The following is a 17,784-nucleotide window of genomic DNA, read 5'->3' on the forward strand; positions in this document are numbered from 1 at the left end:
GGGAGTAAAATCCTTACCTTTAGTGCTAGGAGAGGTGAAAAACTGTCAAGAACTTGCCTTGGGTCGTTCCTTAGCTCTCAAGAACGAAACTTGTAGAATAATAATGTTTTTGGGGTTTATTTCCGACTTAAGTCGTGTTTGTCCCGTTGTGGCGGACATCATCCTTCTACAGCGGCCCCGCCCTAGCGGGAAAAATCCCGCCCTGGTGGCTCGCACAGAGACAGAGAATTTAATTCAGAGTTTCAAACCCCCATTTCACAACACACCCTCAACCCATGACACACAGAAAATACCTGTTCACGCTAAGATCAGTTTCGGGAGTTCTACTCGTCCGAATTTGATTTCGTAAAGTCGTACAGGTTCCTTAACGTCTTAGCTATCTGCTCATGTGCTCAAATTCATAATTAGATCTCTCATTCATTACCAGATTTCCCTAGACCTCACATGACTCAGATTTCGTTCAAATCTGGACTAGGCTAGGAATTCCCAAGTTACTTTTCTGGCCCCAATTATTTCCCCATTGGCTTTTCCCTAACGACGGGATCAGGTCGTTACACAGTTCCGTAGTCACATAACTGGACACCCTCCGTTGAAAAATTATTTTTCATACATATATAATAAATCTTGAACGTTTTTAGCGAAACTTTTGGCTTTGCCACTGCACTGAAGTTATGCCTTAGAGAATAACTTGTGTCGTGCAATTTTAAATTCTTGCCTTGCACTTAATCGAGAATATATACTTTTCTTTACCTCAAATCTATCATCTTTCTACTTTTAAGACTTTTTCCTTTGTGGGATTTTTGAAGCTTTAAATACTCAATTCCATCATAACAATGATCAAACTCTCAAACTACTGCTTCCAATATTAATTTCCACACACACTTTACCTTCTACAAAAAAATATTAATTTTCATATTCCTAAAGATGGCTGATGCCTTTGTGTCATTTGCAGTTCAAAAATTGGGTGATTTCCTCATTCAGGAAATTAACCTACGTTTAAGCCTAAGAGAGGATATGCAGTGGGTGCGAAATGAGCTTCTCTTCATGCAGTCTTTCCTCAAAGATGCAGAACTAAAACAATGTGGAGATTATAGAGTTCAACAATGGGTGTTTGAAATCAATTCTGTTGCGAATGATGCTGTCTCTATACTCGAGACTTACAGCTTTGAGACTGGTAAACATGCTAGTCGTCTCAAGGCTTGCGCTTGCATATGTAGGAAACAGAAGAAATTCCACAATGTTGCCAAGGAGATCCAATCACTCAAGCAACGAATCATGGATATCTCTCGCAAACGAGATACTTATTGTATTACAAATATCAATAGTAATGCTGGAGAAGGGCCAAGTAATCAGGTTGCAACATGGAGGAGAACTACCTCATATATAGATGATGATCACATTTTTGTTGGCTTTCAGGATGTTGTACAAACATTGCTATCTGAACTTTTCAAAGAAGAGCCTCGTCGAAGTGTCCTCTCCATTTATGGAATGGGCGGTTTAGGCAAGACCACTCTTGCGAGGAAACTTTACACCAATCCTAATATCGCCTCTAGCTTCCCTACACGCGCTTGGATATGTGTTTCTCAAGAGTACAACACAATGGATCTTCTTAAAACTATCATAAAATCCATCCAAGGTTACGCCAAGGAAACTCTAGATTTGTTGGAAAAGATGGCAGAAATAGATCTAGAAAATCACCTTCGTGATCTATTGAAAGGACGCAAATACCTTGTGGTGGTTGATGATGTGTGGAAGAGAGAAGCATGGAAGAGTTTGAAAAGAGCATTCCCGGACAGCAAGAATGGCAGCAGAGTTATTATCACCACGCGCCAAGGGGATGTCGCTGAAAGAGCAGACGATAGAGGTTTTGTCCATAAACTTCGTTTCCTAAGCCAAGAAGAAAGTTGGGATCTCTTTTGTAGGAAAGTACTTGATGTTCGAGCAATGGTTCCAGCAATGGAAAAGCTAGCTAAGGATATGGTGGACAAGTGTGGAGGCTTACCTCTTGCCATTGTTGTATTGAGTGGACTACTTTTGCATAAAAGGGGGCTAGAAGAATGGAAAAAAGTGAAGGACAACCTTTGGAAGAACATTAAAGACGACTCTATTGAAGTCTCCTACATACTATCATTGAGCTACAACGATTTGTCAACTGCGCTCAAGCAGTGTTTCCTGTACTTTGGTATATTTCCAGAAGATTGTGTGGTCCCTGTTGATCACATATTATGGTTGTGGATGGCTGAAGGATTCATACCAACAGGTAAAGAAATCATGGAGGATGTTGCTGAAGGCTTCTTGGATGAACTGATAAGACGAAGCTTGATACAAGTGGTACGAACATTTTGGGAAAAAGTTAGTTATTGTAGGATTCATGATCTACTTCGCGATCTTGCCGTACAAAAAGCATTGGAGGTAAACTTTTTTGACATTTATGATCCAAGAAAGCACTCCATATCCTCCTTGTGTCTCAGACATGCCATTCATAGTCAAGGAAAAAGGTATCTCGCACTTGATCTTTCTAACTTGAAGTTGAGGTCACTTATGTTCCTTGATCCGGATTTTTTAAATATGGGTCCTATAAAGTTCCGTAGTGTGTTCCAACATCTATATGTGTTGTACTTGGAGATGCGTGTTGGCAATATGTCTATAGTACCTGATGCCATAGGAAGTTTGTACCACCTCAAGTTCTTAAGATTGAGAGATATCCATGATCTTCCCTCTTCCATTGGCAACCTCAAGAATTTACAGACACTTCTTGTCAATGACTATGGGCGCTCATGCCAACTACCCCGCGAGATAGCTGACCTAATAAATCTAAGACATTTGGTTGCTGCGTATTCAAAACCTCTGAAACGTATAAGCAAACTCACAAGTCTTCAAGTTCTTACAGGGGTTGGTTGTGATCAGTGGAAAGATGTTGACCCTATTGATTTAGTCAATCTTCGAGAATTAAGTATGCATTATATTAAGAAATCCTACTCCCTAAACAACATTAGCAGCTTGAAAAACCTTAGCACTCTTAGATTGTTGTGTAAAGATGATGAATCATTCCCAGGCCTTGAATTTGTTAATTCTTGTCAAAAGCTCCACAAATTGTGGTTACAAGGGGGAATTGAGAAACTGCCTCTGTCGGACCAATTTCCAAATTCCATTACAGCGCTGACTCTTGAGAACTCAAAACTGACAGAAGATCCGATGCCTATTTTGGGAATGTTGCCAAACCTAAGGAATCTCGAATTTTTTAGAGCTTATGAAGGAGAAGAAATTACATGCAGTGATAACAGCTTCAGTCAACTGGAGATCCTTCGTCTTGATTGTCTTGAGAACTTAGAGAGATGGCATTTGGCCACAAGTGCCATGCCTCATATTAAAGGTTTTGCTATCCATCGTTGTCCAAAGCTAAAAGAGATACCCGAGAGAATGAAAGACGTGGAGAGAACTCCTTTTCGATGAAGCTTTTCAAGGATTTATGTTGATGTCCTATTTCGGCCTCTTCATAATCATAGAGGTAATAAATCTCAATCCCCAATGATTATTTCTTCAATTCCTTTTACTCACTCTGCTGCAAATGACAGTCCTGAACATTATAAGTAAACAGGTAGTTGATAAATCTTTTGTATTATATTTTACAGGAGAAGAAGCTGTCAATGGAAAAATGATTTTGTGATGTTTTAGTTAATTGTTCCACATTTAAGATGATGCTTTATATGTTAAATGATATTTAAAATAGTATATGATACTCTCTTGTCCACAATTTAGTGTTTTTTGTTCCTCCTTCAATAGCAAAGGACTTCATTTATCTAACTAGCTTTGGTATCTTAAGTTTTCGGTTTTTGGTTTCAGACAGATTCAACAATCTATAAAGAATTTGATTGGTTAGAACAAGAAAATATTTCTATGAAAAGAAGAATAAAAAAGGGTTAAGATATAATGATGTATTTTTAGTTAAATATTTACATTCATTTTCAATTCTATAACTTAAATTCAATACAAAATTGTGGATGTAATTATCACCATACCCAAACAAATTTATTAGGTGTACCATTAAATTGGACAACACATAATTATTACTGATAGACTTTTCTCCATATATCCTTTCATTACTCTAATTTTTTTCAAATGGGAACACTTTGATTTTCTCTTGCCCAGTCAAATGGGTCACATTCACTTTCATTACTTTAATTTTTCTTGTTCATTTTCCACATTCGTGTTTGACATATTTGACAATCATAATTCTTTTTAGGCATAATACATATATTGACCCCTAAACTTGGCTTCAAATTTTAACTTTGACCTCCAACTTTCATAATGCACAAATAGGCACTTTAACTATCCAAAATTTAAACAAAAAAACACTCGGATCCTACCTGGCAAAATGCGTGAAATACACTCAAATTAGGCGCGTCAGATGTAAAATTTCAGGGGGTCAACAGTAAAAAAAGTACTGAAAGGACAATTAAACCCTTTTTATATTTTTTTCAACAATTTTCCCCTCTTTTTTGCATTATTTCTTGTTTACTACAAAATGCAAGTGACATTTAATAAAAATTTTTGTTATTACGAAAAAAAATTATAATGAAGTTTTTTTTTGGCAAGAAGGAAAAAGGAACACGTGTAGTACTAAATTTTTTTTTTGAGATTCAATCAATTTTTTTTGTCTTTGAAATATTTCTAGCTGTTAATTATTGTAATTTATAGTACTTTCTAAGAAATTTTCAAATAATATATATTATTTCATTTGTCCGAATTTATGCGTCACCGGTAAAATTTGAAGAGTCAATCAGATCTTTTATATATTTTTATATCTTTTAAATATTTAAGTAATTAATTATCGTGATTTATAATATTTTATACAATTATTTAGTATGGTAAAAGAAATTTAAAAGAAACACGCATCCTTCAATAGTAAAATATGGGTCCCCCTTTTTTTTTACAGGTTGACCTCCTGCCTGTATAGTCTTTTTTTGTCCAGAAGGAAAAAGGAACACGTGTCGACCCCAACGTCCTCTCTATTCCCGCTTATTATATTATATACTAGTGATGAAGAGCCCGTGCTAATAATTAATTTAAAAGTTAATTTTTAATTGACGTTAAATAAATAGTTTTAAATTTTAAATTTGAATAAATTTTATATATTTATATGGTAGTAAATGTTCATGTTAACTCTAAAATGAATACATCACTATTAATAAAGCTTGAAGTTTAAAGAAAAATCCTTAAATGACCAAAATAACCCTTAAACTCAATTTTAATCACAAAAAGCATACATGTCCACGGTGTGGTGGCTGATTCATCAACTAATTTTTTGTATGTTTTTTCAAAAATATTTTAGTTGCTAATTTGTTATAATTTATAAAAATCATTAACGTCATTTTCGAATAACTTATAGTATTGTTAACTTTCAATAATATATATTGTTCCATCTATTCAAATTCATGTGTCACCAATAGAATTTCAAGAGTCAACAAAAAATTTTCTAAAAAAAATATATTTTAATTATGATTTATAGTACTTTTAAATATAACGTATAGTGTGTTTGTAGGCTCTTATTAGATTGAAAAAATATTTTAAATTAGTAATTATTGTAATTAATAGTGTATATTACGTAATTTTCAAATTTGTAATAAATTTTTTTAAATATTAAGTCTAATAATTTATAGTATCTTAAATGTAATCTTTGAATACACATAAATTAAAAAAAGAAATAAGACAAATAAATTATAAATTGAATAATTGACATTTTCAAATATTAATTTACCACAAAATGAAAGTGAAGGAAGAAGTTGTGAGGCAAAAATAAAGAGAAGGGAATGGAATTAGTGAGGTGGGGTCCATATCCATTAAAATAAATGCATGGCAAATTAAAAAGGTGTCAAATAGACAGGAAAACGGGCCCACATGCATTGAATAGTTGGCAGTCAATGAGTGGGTCACAAATACACGCGGCAGCGCTTGCCTTTCACGCTTTTGGCTCCAAAAATCGCGTGTTTATTTATTTAAAGGTAGGATAGTTAAAGTGTCTATTTGTGCATTATGAAAGTTGGAGGTCAAAGTTAAAATTTGAAGCCAAGTTTAGGGGCCAATATATGTATTATGCCTTCTTTTTATTAGGTGGACCATTGTACAACACATATAATTATTTACTTTTAGACTTTTCTCCATACATATATTTTCCCACATGTTGTGTAATGGTTGTTAAAGAAGCTTTAATACATATTTCAAGAAAGCATAGTACATAAACATAACCCTTAACTTGGCTTCAACGGACAACTATGCTCTCCAACTTTGAGTGTGCACAAGTAGACACTTAAACTTATATGAAACTAGTTCTGAGAACGTGCCTTGCATGTTTGACCTTTATTATTATATAAAATTTATATAGGCCTAACTTATGTATAGAAACATGTGTAATATCAACCCAATTAACTTAAAATAAAACAATAAAATATACATGTTATAATATGCATACAAAATGAAAAAGGTTAAACGAAGCAATATATTAATCCGAATAAGAAAGAATAATCGATAAATTAAAAATTTCATAAGAAAGTCTAGTGGACTAACATTTTATGTCCAATTTATAAAGGAAGAAACTATGTATGTCGTGATAGAATTATTAGCAGCCCAAGAATAATTCATAATCAAGCATAATAATAAGTTAATAGATGATTAAGAGAGCCGACATGTGAGAAATATCAATGGAATCCTTACCAGTCACATTGAAGATGAATTTAGAAGAAGAAGAGGAGGGGGAGAACATCAATGGATCTAGTCTAGCATGATTCACTCATCTGGCTATTTATAAAATTCTGAAAGCTTACTGTTAAAAGTTGAAAAGAACTTTAAAACATTGAATTGGTATGAGAAAATGATAAGTCATTCTAGAGTTTTGAAATAAGTGGCAGTTCCAAGGAAATTAATTCATCTATGTATACTCAAATACATATTAATTATATTATTGTAAAACTTAATATGATATTCTTAATTAATGATAGAATATTTAACAAAATTAGATATTTTTATAACATTTTAATTTAATATAGGGGAAAAACAACAATTTAACTTTTTCGTAAATTTCTTCCCACTTTTAATAATATATATGATATATTATTATTATTATTATTATTACAGAAATCACATACTTTTAAGGCAAAATTACAATTTATCCCTTAAAAGTTTATAATTACAGAAATCCCTCAAACGAATACAATAATATAAGCGCTAATACATTAATCTGATGCGCGAGATACATTAATCGTTAAGTAAGATACATTACATTTTATACATGATACACTAATATGATGTACATTTTATATATGATACACTAATATGATGCGCGAGATACACTAGTCTTATGCGTGAAAATGAGGGATTTTGGAGATTTGTAAAACTTATAGGGGATAATGGTAATAACTAAACTAAAAGGGGATTTCTGTAATTAATCCTTATTATTATTATTATTATTATTATTATTATTATTATTATTATTATTATTATTATTATTATTATTATTATTATTATTATTATTATCATTATCATTATCATTATCATTATCATTATTATCATTATGATTATTATTATGTTTTTTAATATTATTATTATTATTATTATTATTATGTTTTTAATGAATTACTGACTTTTCAAATTCCTTAGGCATTTTACTATTTCATTAAAAAAAATAGATTTCTAGCATCCCATAATATTCATATTTAATATATAAACTGACTTTTCAAATTCTTCAGACATTTTACTATTTCATTAAAGAAAGTAGATTTTTAGCATCCCATAATATTTATATTTAATATATAATAACTAATAATATATGATTTAAAAATTTTTTTTAGTATAGGGATAAAATGGTATTTCAACTTTACACTTTGGAGCTTCCCACTTTTAGTAATATATGATGATATGATACAAGAAACTAAAACTTTGTAGAAAAATCACCAATATATATATATATAGAAATAAAATTCATATTTACGAAACGTAGCAAAATAATTTCAAACATAGCAGGAGTTTTTTTCCAAACATATACGAAATTTCGTGTATGAAAACAATGTAAAATTCATATGAAATATATATATCTCACTTAAAGCTTAGAATTTCGTTCACAATTTTTGTGTACGAAAAGTATATAAATTTGGTATGAAATATGTATATAACTATATAAATTTTGTATGAAGTTCATGCAGATTACTTAAAATTTAATACAACTACAACAATATTGTATACAACATTTATATCAAACTAAATACAACTACAATACCACCAAAGGATGTGGTACAATGGATGATGTTGCTCTTCTCTTAACTATAAGTCTCATATTCAACCCTGAGTATGAAAAAATTCTTAGTAGCAAATGCTTCTCCTCAAATGGGACCCTACGGGGCGCGAATTCGAAATAGTCAGGCTTCAATGCAAGTGCCGAACATCAGGTGGGAGACTAGAAAAAAAATACAACTACAATAACATACCAAAAATAAAAACAATTTTCATGTAGCTCATCTGTCATTGTATGATTATCACACAATTTTTTATACAATTCATAATTTTGAATTTCAATTAACTAATACTAAAATTCAATCCAAAACTAATTCAAATTTTACCTAAATAATCTCAAATTTATATTATAACTCATCTCGATATTTCAATTCTTTTTGGGAAATCATGCATTCAAAACAAAATTCATTTACGGCAAATTAATTTTGAGAACTTGAACTTAAAGTTCTGACGATATCTTTTATGGAATAACCTCCATGGCTGAATTCGAATTAATTTGTGCTGAATTATTGAATATTTTATTTCTTCTCTTCAAAGTAACAAAACGCATCTTCGAAAAATTGAGAAGCCATGCTCATAGATTCCCCAAATAAGGAAAACTAAAAAGAAAAGAAAGGTATCTATTAGGGGTGTACGTGATCGGCTTAGTTCAGATCTTCCAAATATCAAATCAAATCATTTGTGTTTGATTTTTAAATTTATAAATCAAATCAAACTAATAAAACTCGAGTTTTTCAATCTCGGATTTTTTTTGAAATTTTTCCGGTAAAGTATTCATACAGACATATAATTAACTTGTGCTCTAAATATTTTTTCAATCCCACCAAAGTACAACTATCTAATATGTTTTTTAAGAAAATAACACAAAATATGAGATGAGGGATGACACTAAAATATTCAACAAAAAATAATAATGAAATGACATAAAACAAATATTGTGAATTAATATGTCATTAGAAAAATGATTATAATTTAAAAGTACTAAATCATGCTAAAATAAATCTAATAAGTATTAATTGCTTGATTAAATATTAAAAATAATAAAAAATTAGATTATGTATTTTAATTTTCTAAACCAATGTAAAACTAAAGAACAAATATTTAACATTATTGTCATTCTTTAGTGTTGAATTGCCGATGATCTTTCTGAAACAACCTCTCTATCTATACGAGGGAGTGGTAAGATCAACGTAAACGTGTGCCACTGAACTTATGCCTTAGAGCATAACTTGTGCTAACCAATTTTAAATTCTTGCCTTGCACTTGGTAGAGAATATGTACTTTTCTACTTTAGAACTTTTTGAAGCATTAAATACTGAATTCCATGATTACAATATTCATCACTTATCAAACTCTCAATCTACTGCTTCCAATATTAATTTTCTTACACACTTTACCTTTTGCAAAAAAATTATTAATTTCCATACACCTATCCCATTTTTTATTTTATTTTTTCAATCAAAAGTAGTATTCCTAAAGATGGCTGATGCCTTTGTGTCATTTGCAGTTTAAAAATTGAGTGATTTCCTCAGTAGCCAAGTTTCCCTGAGAACAAATCTCAGAGAGGAAGTTGAGTGGCTGATAAAAGAGCTACACATCATACAGTCATACCTCGGAGATGCAGAACAAAAGCAAAGTGGAGATCATAGAGTTCAACAATGGCTGTTTGAAATCAACTCTATTGCTAATGACGCTGTTGCTATACTCGAGACTTACAGCTTCGAGGCTGGTAAAGGTGTTAGTCATCTCAAGGCTTGCCCTTGCATATGTAGGAAGGAGAAGAAATTCTACAATGTCTTCGAGGAGATTCAATCACTCAAGCAGCGAATCATAGATGTCTCTGGCAAGCGAGAGAATTATGGTATTACAAATATCAATTATAATGCAGGAGAAGGGCCAAGTAATCAGGTTACAACATTGAGGAGAACTACCTCATATGTGGATGACCAGAATTACGTTTTTGTTGGACTTCAGGATGTTGTAGAAAAATTGTTAGATGAACTTCTCAGAGCAGAGGCTCGTCCAAGCGTCATCTCCATTTACGGAATGGCTGGTTTAGGCAAGAAACCTCTATATCAATCCTAATATAGTCAATAGCTTCCATATGCGTGCTTGGATATGTGCTCCTGAAGAGTACAACACCGTGGATGTCCTCAAGAGTATCATAAAATCCATCCAATCTTGCTGCAAGGAAATTCTAGATTGGTTGGAAAGGATGACAGAAAGAGATTTAGAAATTTACCTTCGGGCTCTTTTAAAAAAACGCAAATACCTTGTCGTGGTTGATGATCTATGGCATAGAGAAGCGTGGGAGAGTTTGAAAAAAGCATTCCGAGATGGCAAGAAAGGCAGCAGAGTCATTATTACCACCCGCATGAAGGATATCGCTGAAAGAGCAGACGAAGGTTTTGTCCATAGACTCCGTTTCCTAAGCCAAGAAGAAAGTTGGGATCTCTTTTGTAGGAAACAACTCGATGTTCAGGCAATGGTTCCAAAAATGGAAAGGTTAGCTAGAGATATGGTGGAAATGTGTGGAGGCTTACCTCTTACAATTGTTGTATTGAGCGGACTCCTTTCGCATAAAAGGGGGCTAGACGAATGGCAAAAGGTGAAAGATCACCTTTGTAAGAACATTATTGAAGATGAATGTACTGAAATCCTCAAAATACTATCATTAAGCTACAATGATTTGTCAACTGCGCTCAAACAGTGTTTTTTGTACTTTGGTATTTTTCCAAAAGGTCAAGTGGTCGAGGCTGAAAACATAATACGGTTGTGGATGGCAGAAGGTTTCATACCAAGAGGAGAAGAATGAATGGAGGATGTCGCTGAAGGCTTCTTGAATGAGCTGAAAAGACAAAGCTTGGTTCAAGTGGTAGATACATTCTGGGAAAAAGTTGAAGTATGTAGTGTTCATGATTTTCTTAGTGATCTTGCGATCCATAAGGCATTGAAGGTAAACTTCTTTGACATTTATGATCCAATAAACCACTCCATATCCTCTTCATGTATCAGACATGGCATTCATAGTCAAGAAAAAAGGTACCTCTCACTTGATCTTTCTAACTTGAAGTTGAGGTCAATTATGTTCTTCAATCTAGGATTTCGTAACATGAGTCATATAAACTTCAGTAGTGTGTTCCAACATGTATATGTGTTGTACATGGATACTATTGATGGCACTTTACCTGATGCCATAGGAAGTTTGTACCACCTCAAATTCCTAAGATTGACAGGTGTTATTCATGATTTACCCTCCTCCATTGGCAGCCTTAAGAATTTACAAACACTTTGTGTCAAATGTAATTTCAAACAGTTCTGCCAACTACCCCCCGAAACAGCTGACCTAATAAATTTAAGATATTTAGCTGTTCCCTATTCAGAACCTCTGAATCGTATAAGAAAACTCACAAGTCTTCAAGCTCTCGAAGGCGTCTCTTGTGATCAGTGGAAAGATATTGATCCTGTTGATTTAGTCAATCTTCAAGAATTAAGCATGATTAGTATTACCAAATCTTACTCCCTCAACAACATTAGCAACTTGAAAAACCATAACACTCTCAAGTTGTTGTGTTATGCTGATGAATCATTCCCATCTCTTGAATTTCTTATTTCTTGTCATAACCTCACGAAATTGTTGTTAGAAGGTAGAATAGAGAAACTGCCTTTGTTTCCAAATTCCATCACAATGCTGACTCTTGTCGACTCAAAACTCATGGAAGATCCGATGTTTATTTTGGGAATGTTGCCAAACCTAAGGAATCTCTGTTTGTTTAGAGCTTATCAAGGAAAAGAAATAATCTGCAGTGATAACACTTTTAGTCAACTGAAGTTCCTTAGTCTTGATTGTCTTTGGAACCTAGAAAGATGGAATTTAGCAACAAGTGCCATGCCTCTGATCAAAGCTCTTCGTATCGATCGCTGTCTAAAGCTGAACCAAATTCCTGAGAGAATGAAAGATGTGGAGCCATTGCCTATTGAAGAGAAATTAAATGCGCTGAAGCTTTTCAACCATATATGATGTCTTATTTCACAATACCAAAGGTAAATATACAAACAAATATATAACTTTGTTGATTTATTTATATAAATCGTGTCTTAATATTTGGGTGAAATCAACAGAGAAGAAGCTGTCACTTGAAGACGTTCACCAACATCAACTTGGCTTCTCCAACCATCAATCAAGTTGGATTATTTCAACATTCTGTTTTTTCAATGTTTCTTTTTTCCTGTTTTTGGCTTGTTTTAGTGTGTGGAATTGGTTCAAACAGATGTATTTTTATTTTTTTTTGGGATTCTATGCTAAAATGATTTCGTGATGATTTAATAAAGGGAAAAGGCTCAAATATGCCGTTGAACTATTAGAAATGACTCATTTATGTTATCGGCGTTATAAAAACAGGTTCATTTGATGCAATTCTTACAAAATGGCTGAAAGCTAAAGCAGCTGAACAATCAATAGTCATTATAATATCAAAGTATTTAGTGACTGAGAAAATCAATTAGGCATTTGTTGAACAGTTTTTGGGGGTTAATCTTCTTTTGAGAGTGAAAGAACCAAACAGACACCATAATCTAAAAAGGAAAAATGTTCAAATATGTCATTGAACTTTGAGAAAATGTTTATATATGCTATCTATTAACAAATTGGCTCATTTATGTCATTTCTGTTTGAAAAAAAGGCTCATTCATGTCATTATTTGTTAACTGAAAATAGTTTCGATTTTGCAAAATTGTTTGTTATACTTGGTCAATTATGATTCAGCCACGTCATTAATTATATCATTTTTTAAAAGGAAAATCGTTCAAATATGCCATTGAACTTTGAGAAAAGACTCATCTATGTGATTCGTTAAAAGTTAGGCTCATTTGTGTTATTTCAAATATGAGCCAAACATTTAACGAATAACATAAATGAGACATTTCTAATAGTTCGATGACAAAGTTGAGCGTTTTCCCTTCAGTTAATTGTTTTTCTATGTGCGATCTTACTTATCCACATTTAAGATAAGACATAATATATAAACACGACCCTTTAACTTGACGTCAACTGACAACTATGACCTTTAACTTGGGGTGTGCACAAGTAGGCACTTAAACTTGTATAAAATTGAACAAATAGATGCATTTTTCCTACCTGACACCCTATGTGGAAATTTGTATCCTACGTGACGTCCTACGTGTATTATGCCATGTAGGGCACGTGTGTCTACTTGTTCAATTTTATACAAGTTTAAGTGCCTACTTATGCTCTGAACCTCTAGTACGTATAAGCAAACTCACTAGTCTTCAAGTTGGTGATGTCATTGGTTGTGATCAGTGGAAAGATGTTGACCCTTTTGATTTAGTCAATCTCCAAGAATTAAGCATGTATGATATTAAGAAATCATACTCCCTAAACTTCATATTTTTCTTTTACTTCATATAAATAATATTTGTTTTAAATCAACAGAGAAGAAGCTGTCACTTGAAGACATTCACCTTAATCAACTTGGCTTCTCCAACCATCAATAAACTTGGATTATTTCAACATTCTGTTCCCTTTTTTTTTTGGTTGTTTTGCTTTTACATTAAACAGTGTGGAATTTGCTTTTAGAGGAAAACCTAATAGAAGAAAGTAATTTTTTTTTTATAATAAAGAATGTGGAATTTGCTTTTAGAAACGTAATAGAAGAAAATAAAACTTTTTTTTTTATATTAAAGAGTTATGAATTTGCTTTTAGAGTAATACAAGAAACTAAAACTTTGTAGAAAAATCCCCTATATGTATAAAGATAAAATTCATATTTACGAAACGTAGCAAAAGAATTTCAAACATAGCAGGAGTTTTTTTTTTTTTTTGCAAACATATACGAAATTTCGTGTATGATGAAAACAGTGTAAAAATCATATGAAATATATAGATCTCACTTGGAGCTTAGAACTTCGTTCAAATTTTTTTGTGTATGAACAATATATAAATTTGGTATGAAATATGTATATAACTATATAAATTTNAAACATATACGAAATTACGTGTATGATGAAAACAGTGTAAAAATCATATGAAATATATAGATCTCACTTAGAGCTTAGAACTTCGTTCAAATTTTTTTGTGTATGAACAATATATAAATTTGGTATGAAGTATGTATATAACTATATACATTTACATATAACTCATCCGTCATTGTATGATTATCATACGATTTTTTAATACAATTCGTCTATAATTTTAAATGTCAACGAACTAAAATAAAAAAATTAATCCAAAACTAATTGGAATTTTACCCAAATGATCTCATTTTTTATAATTTTAGTCTCCTCAACTTTCCAATTCTTTTGAGAAATCACCAATTCAAAAAAAAAATCGTTTTTCGCAAATCAATTTTGAGAACTTGACCTTCAAGATCTTACAAAATCTTTATGGAATTGAGAAGCCATGCTCATCATTTTTTCCTATAGATTCCCCAAACAAGGAAAATTAAAAAGAAAAGAAAGGTATCTATTATTTAAAGATCAAAGATTATTGACTAAAATATCCTTATTTACAATCTAATTTCGTTGGATAGAACTTTTAAAATAATGTTTGTTCTAGGGGACGTATTACTGAGGGTCTTTCTGAAATAGTTAGTCTATCTGCCTCCACGGGATAATGGTACGATCTGCATATATTTTTCCCTTTCCAAATTCATTTGTGGAATTTCATTAGGTATGTTGTTGTTTGCCCCGCGGGACTTGTGCCTTGGGACATAATTTTTTGTCTTAACACAACTTGTGCGACTGAAGCAGTGGCGTTGCCACATAACTGGACACTTGAATGTTCTTAGCGAAATTTTTGGTTTTGCCACTACACTTGAAGTTATTGCTTAGAGCATAACTTATGTCATGCAATTTTAAATTCTTGGCTGGCAGTTAGTAGAGAATATATACTTTTCTTTATGATTAACCTCAACTCTATCATCTTTCTACTTTATAGACTTTTTTCCCTGGATTTTGAAGCTTTAAATACTCAATTCCATCATAACAATATTATTCATCTCCTATCAAACTCTCAATCTACTGCTTCCAATATTAATTTCCATACAAAAAAATAAGTACAAATTTCCATACACCTACCCCTCTTCTTCTTCTTTCTTTTCAGTCAATAGTAGTATTCCTAAGATGGCTGATGCCTTTGTGTCATTTGCAGTTCAAAAATTGGGTGATTTCCTCATAAAGAAAGTTTCCCTGCGTGCAAGTCTCAGAGATGAAGTTACATGGCTGAGAATTGAGCTACTCTTCATACAGTCTTTCCTCAGAGATGCAGAACTAAAGCAATGCGTTGATCAAAGAATTCAACAATGGGTGTTTGAGATCAACTCTATTGCTAATGACACTGTTGCTATACTCGAGACTTACACCTTCGAGGCCGGTAAAGGTGCTAGTTGTCTCAAGGCTTGTGCTTGCATCTGTAGGAAGGAGAAGAGGAAGGAGAAGAAATTCTACAATGTCGCTGAGGAGATCCAATCCCTCAAGCAACATATCATGGATATCTCTCGCAAACGAGAGACTTATGGTATTACAAATATCAATAATGCTGGAGAAGGGTCAAGTAATCAGGTTAGAAAATTGAGGAGAACTACCTCATATGTGGATGACCAGGATAACATTTTTGTTGGACTTCAGGATGTTGTACAAAAATTGCTAGCTGAACTTCTCAAAGCAGCGCCTCATAGAAGCGTCATCTCCATTCATGGCATGGGCGGATTAGGCAAGACCACTCTTGCAAGAAACCTCTACAAAAGTTTCTAGCTTCCCTACACGCGCTTGGATATGTGTTTCTCAAGATTATAACATAATGGATCTTCTTAGGAATATCATAAAATCCATCCAAGGTTGCACCAAGGAAACTCTAGATTTGTTGGAAAGGATGATAGAAAGAGATCTAGAAATATACCATCGTGATCTATTGAAAGAACGCAAATACCTTGTGGTGGTTGATGATGTATGGCAGAGAGAAGCATGGGAGAGTTTGAAAAGAGCATTCCCAGATAGTAATAATGGAAGCAGTCATTATTACCACGCGCAAAGAGGATGTCGATGAAAGAGCAGACGACAGAGGTTTTGTCCATAAACTTGGTTTCCTAAGCCCGGAAGAAAGTTGGGATCTTTTTTGTAGGAAACTGTTTAATGTTCGAGCAATGGTTCTAGAAATGGAAAGTCTAGCTAAGGATATGGTGGAGAAGTGTAGAGGCTTACCTCTTGCAATTGTTGTACTGAGCAGACTACTTTCGCATAAGAAGGGGCTAGACGAATGGCAAAAGGTGAAAGATCACCTTTGGAAGAACATTATTGAAGATAAATTTATTGAAATCTCCAACATACTATCATTAAGCTACAATGATTTGTCAACTGCGCTCAAGCAGTGTTTTATCTACTTTGGTATTTTTCCAGAGGATCAAGTGGTCGAGGCTGAAAACATAATATGGTTGTGGATGGCGGAGGGTTTCATACCAAGAGGAGAAGAAAGAATGGAGGATGTCGCTGAAGGCTTCTTGAATGAGCTGATAAGACGAAGCTTGGTTCAAGTGGCTAAAACATTTTGGGAAAAAGTTACTGACTTACTGACTGTAGGGTTCATGATTATTTAGTCACTATGAGAAAATCAATTAGGCATCTTTTGAACAGTGTTTGGGGGTTCATCTTCTTTTGAGAGTGAAAGAACCAAACACAAACCATAATCTAAGAAGTCCTTAAACTAGAACATTAACAGATTCATTTTTGTCATCCGTTAAATGTTTGGCTCATCTAAGTCATTTTACTTAACAAATAATGACATGAATAAGTCTTTTCTCAAACGAAAATGTCATAGATGAGCCAAACTTTTAACGAATGACATAGATGAAGCTTTTTTCAAATTTTGGTGACATATTAAATTACGGATCAGTAAATTTTATTAAAGGGAATAAAATTGTTCTTTGAAGGGTATTTTCTTTCATTTAAATTTCATACAACTATAACAAACAACATACGAAACTTCAACACAATTTTCATATAACTCATCAGTCATTATACAANTTTATTAAAGGGAATAAAAATGTTCTTTGAAGGATATTTTCTTTCATTTAAATTTCATACAACTATAACAAACAACATACGAAACTTCAACACAATTTTCATATAACTCATCAGTCATTATACAATTATCGTATAACTTTAATATAATTTTGAATTCCAACGAAATAAAACTAAAATTCAATCCAAATAATTCCATTTTTATATTATAACTCATCTCGACATTTCACTTCTCTTGAAAAATCACTCATTTTTTTTTAAAAAAAAATGGTACCACAAATTAATTTTGAGAACTTGAACTTCAAGTTCTAACAAAATCTTTTATGGAATAACCTCCATGGATGAATTCGAATTAATTTGTGCTGACTTATTGAATATTTTATTTCTTCTCTACTAAGTTAGCTCATATTTTTCCCTATAGATTTCCCAAACAAGGAAAATTAAAAAGAAAAGAAAGGTATCTAT

At 32.5% G+C, this 17,784-nt stretch overlaps 2 protein-coding genes across 2 annotated transcripts; both read left to right on the forward strand.

The window, feature by feature from the left end:
* The first annotated feature begins 908 nt into the window (after positions 1-908).
* LOC125850120 (disease resistance protein RPP13-like) lies at positions 909-16,348 on the forward strand. The gene is made up of 2 exons (XM_049530016.1): positions 909-1,636; positions 16,140-16,348. The coding sequence occupies exons 1-2, from the start codon at positions 925-927 to the stop codon at positions 16,346-16,348; spliced, it is 921 nt and encodes a 306-aa protein (XP_049385973.1). The 5' UTR covers positions 909-924.
* Positions 11,002-12,540, forward strand: LOC125850121 (putative disease resistance protein At1g59780). The gene is made up of 2 exons (XM_049530017.1): positions 11,002-12,327; positions 12,406-12,540. The coding sequence occupies exon 1, from the start codon at positions 11,099-11,101 to the stop codon at positions 12,302-12,304; it is 1,206 nt and encodes a 401-aa protein (XP_049385974.1). The 5' UTR covers positions 11,002-11,098; the 3' UTR covers positions 12,305-12,327; positions 12,406-12,540.
* Positions 16,349-17,784: the final 1,436 nt, after the last annotated feature.

Source organism: Solanum stenotomum, unplaced genomic scaffold (genome assembly GCF_019186545.1).
Source record: "Solanum stenotomum isolate F172 unplaced genomic scaffold, ASM1918654v1 scaffold14019, whole genome shotgun sequence".
In the NCBI taxonomy this organism is placed as follows: domain Eukaryota; kingdom Viridiplantae; phylum Streptophyta; class Magnoliopsida; order Solanales; family Solanaceae; genus Solanum; species Solanum stenotomum.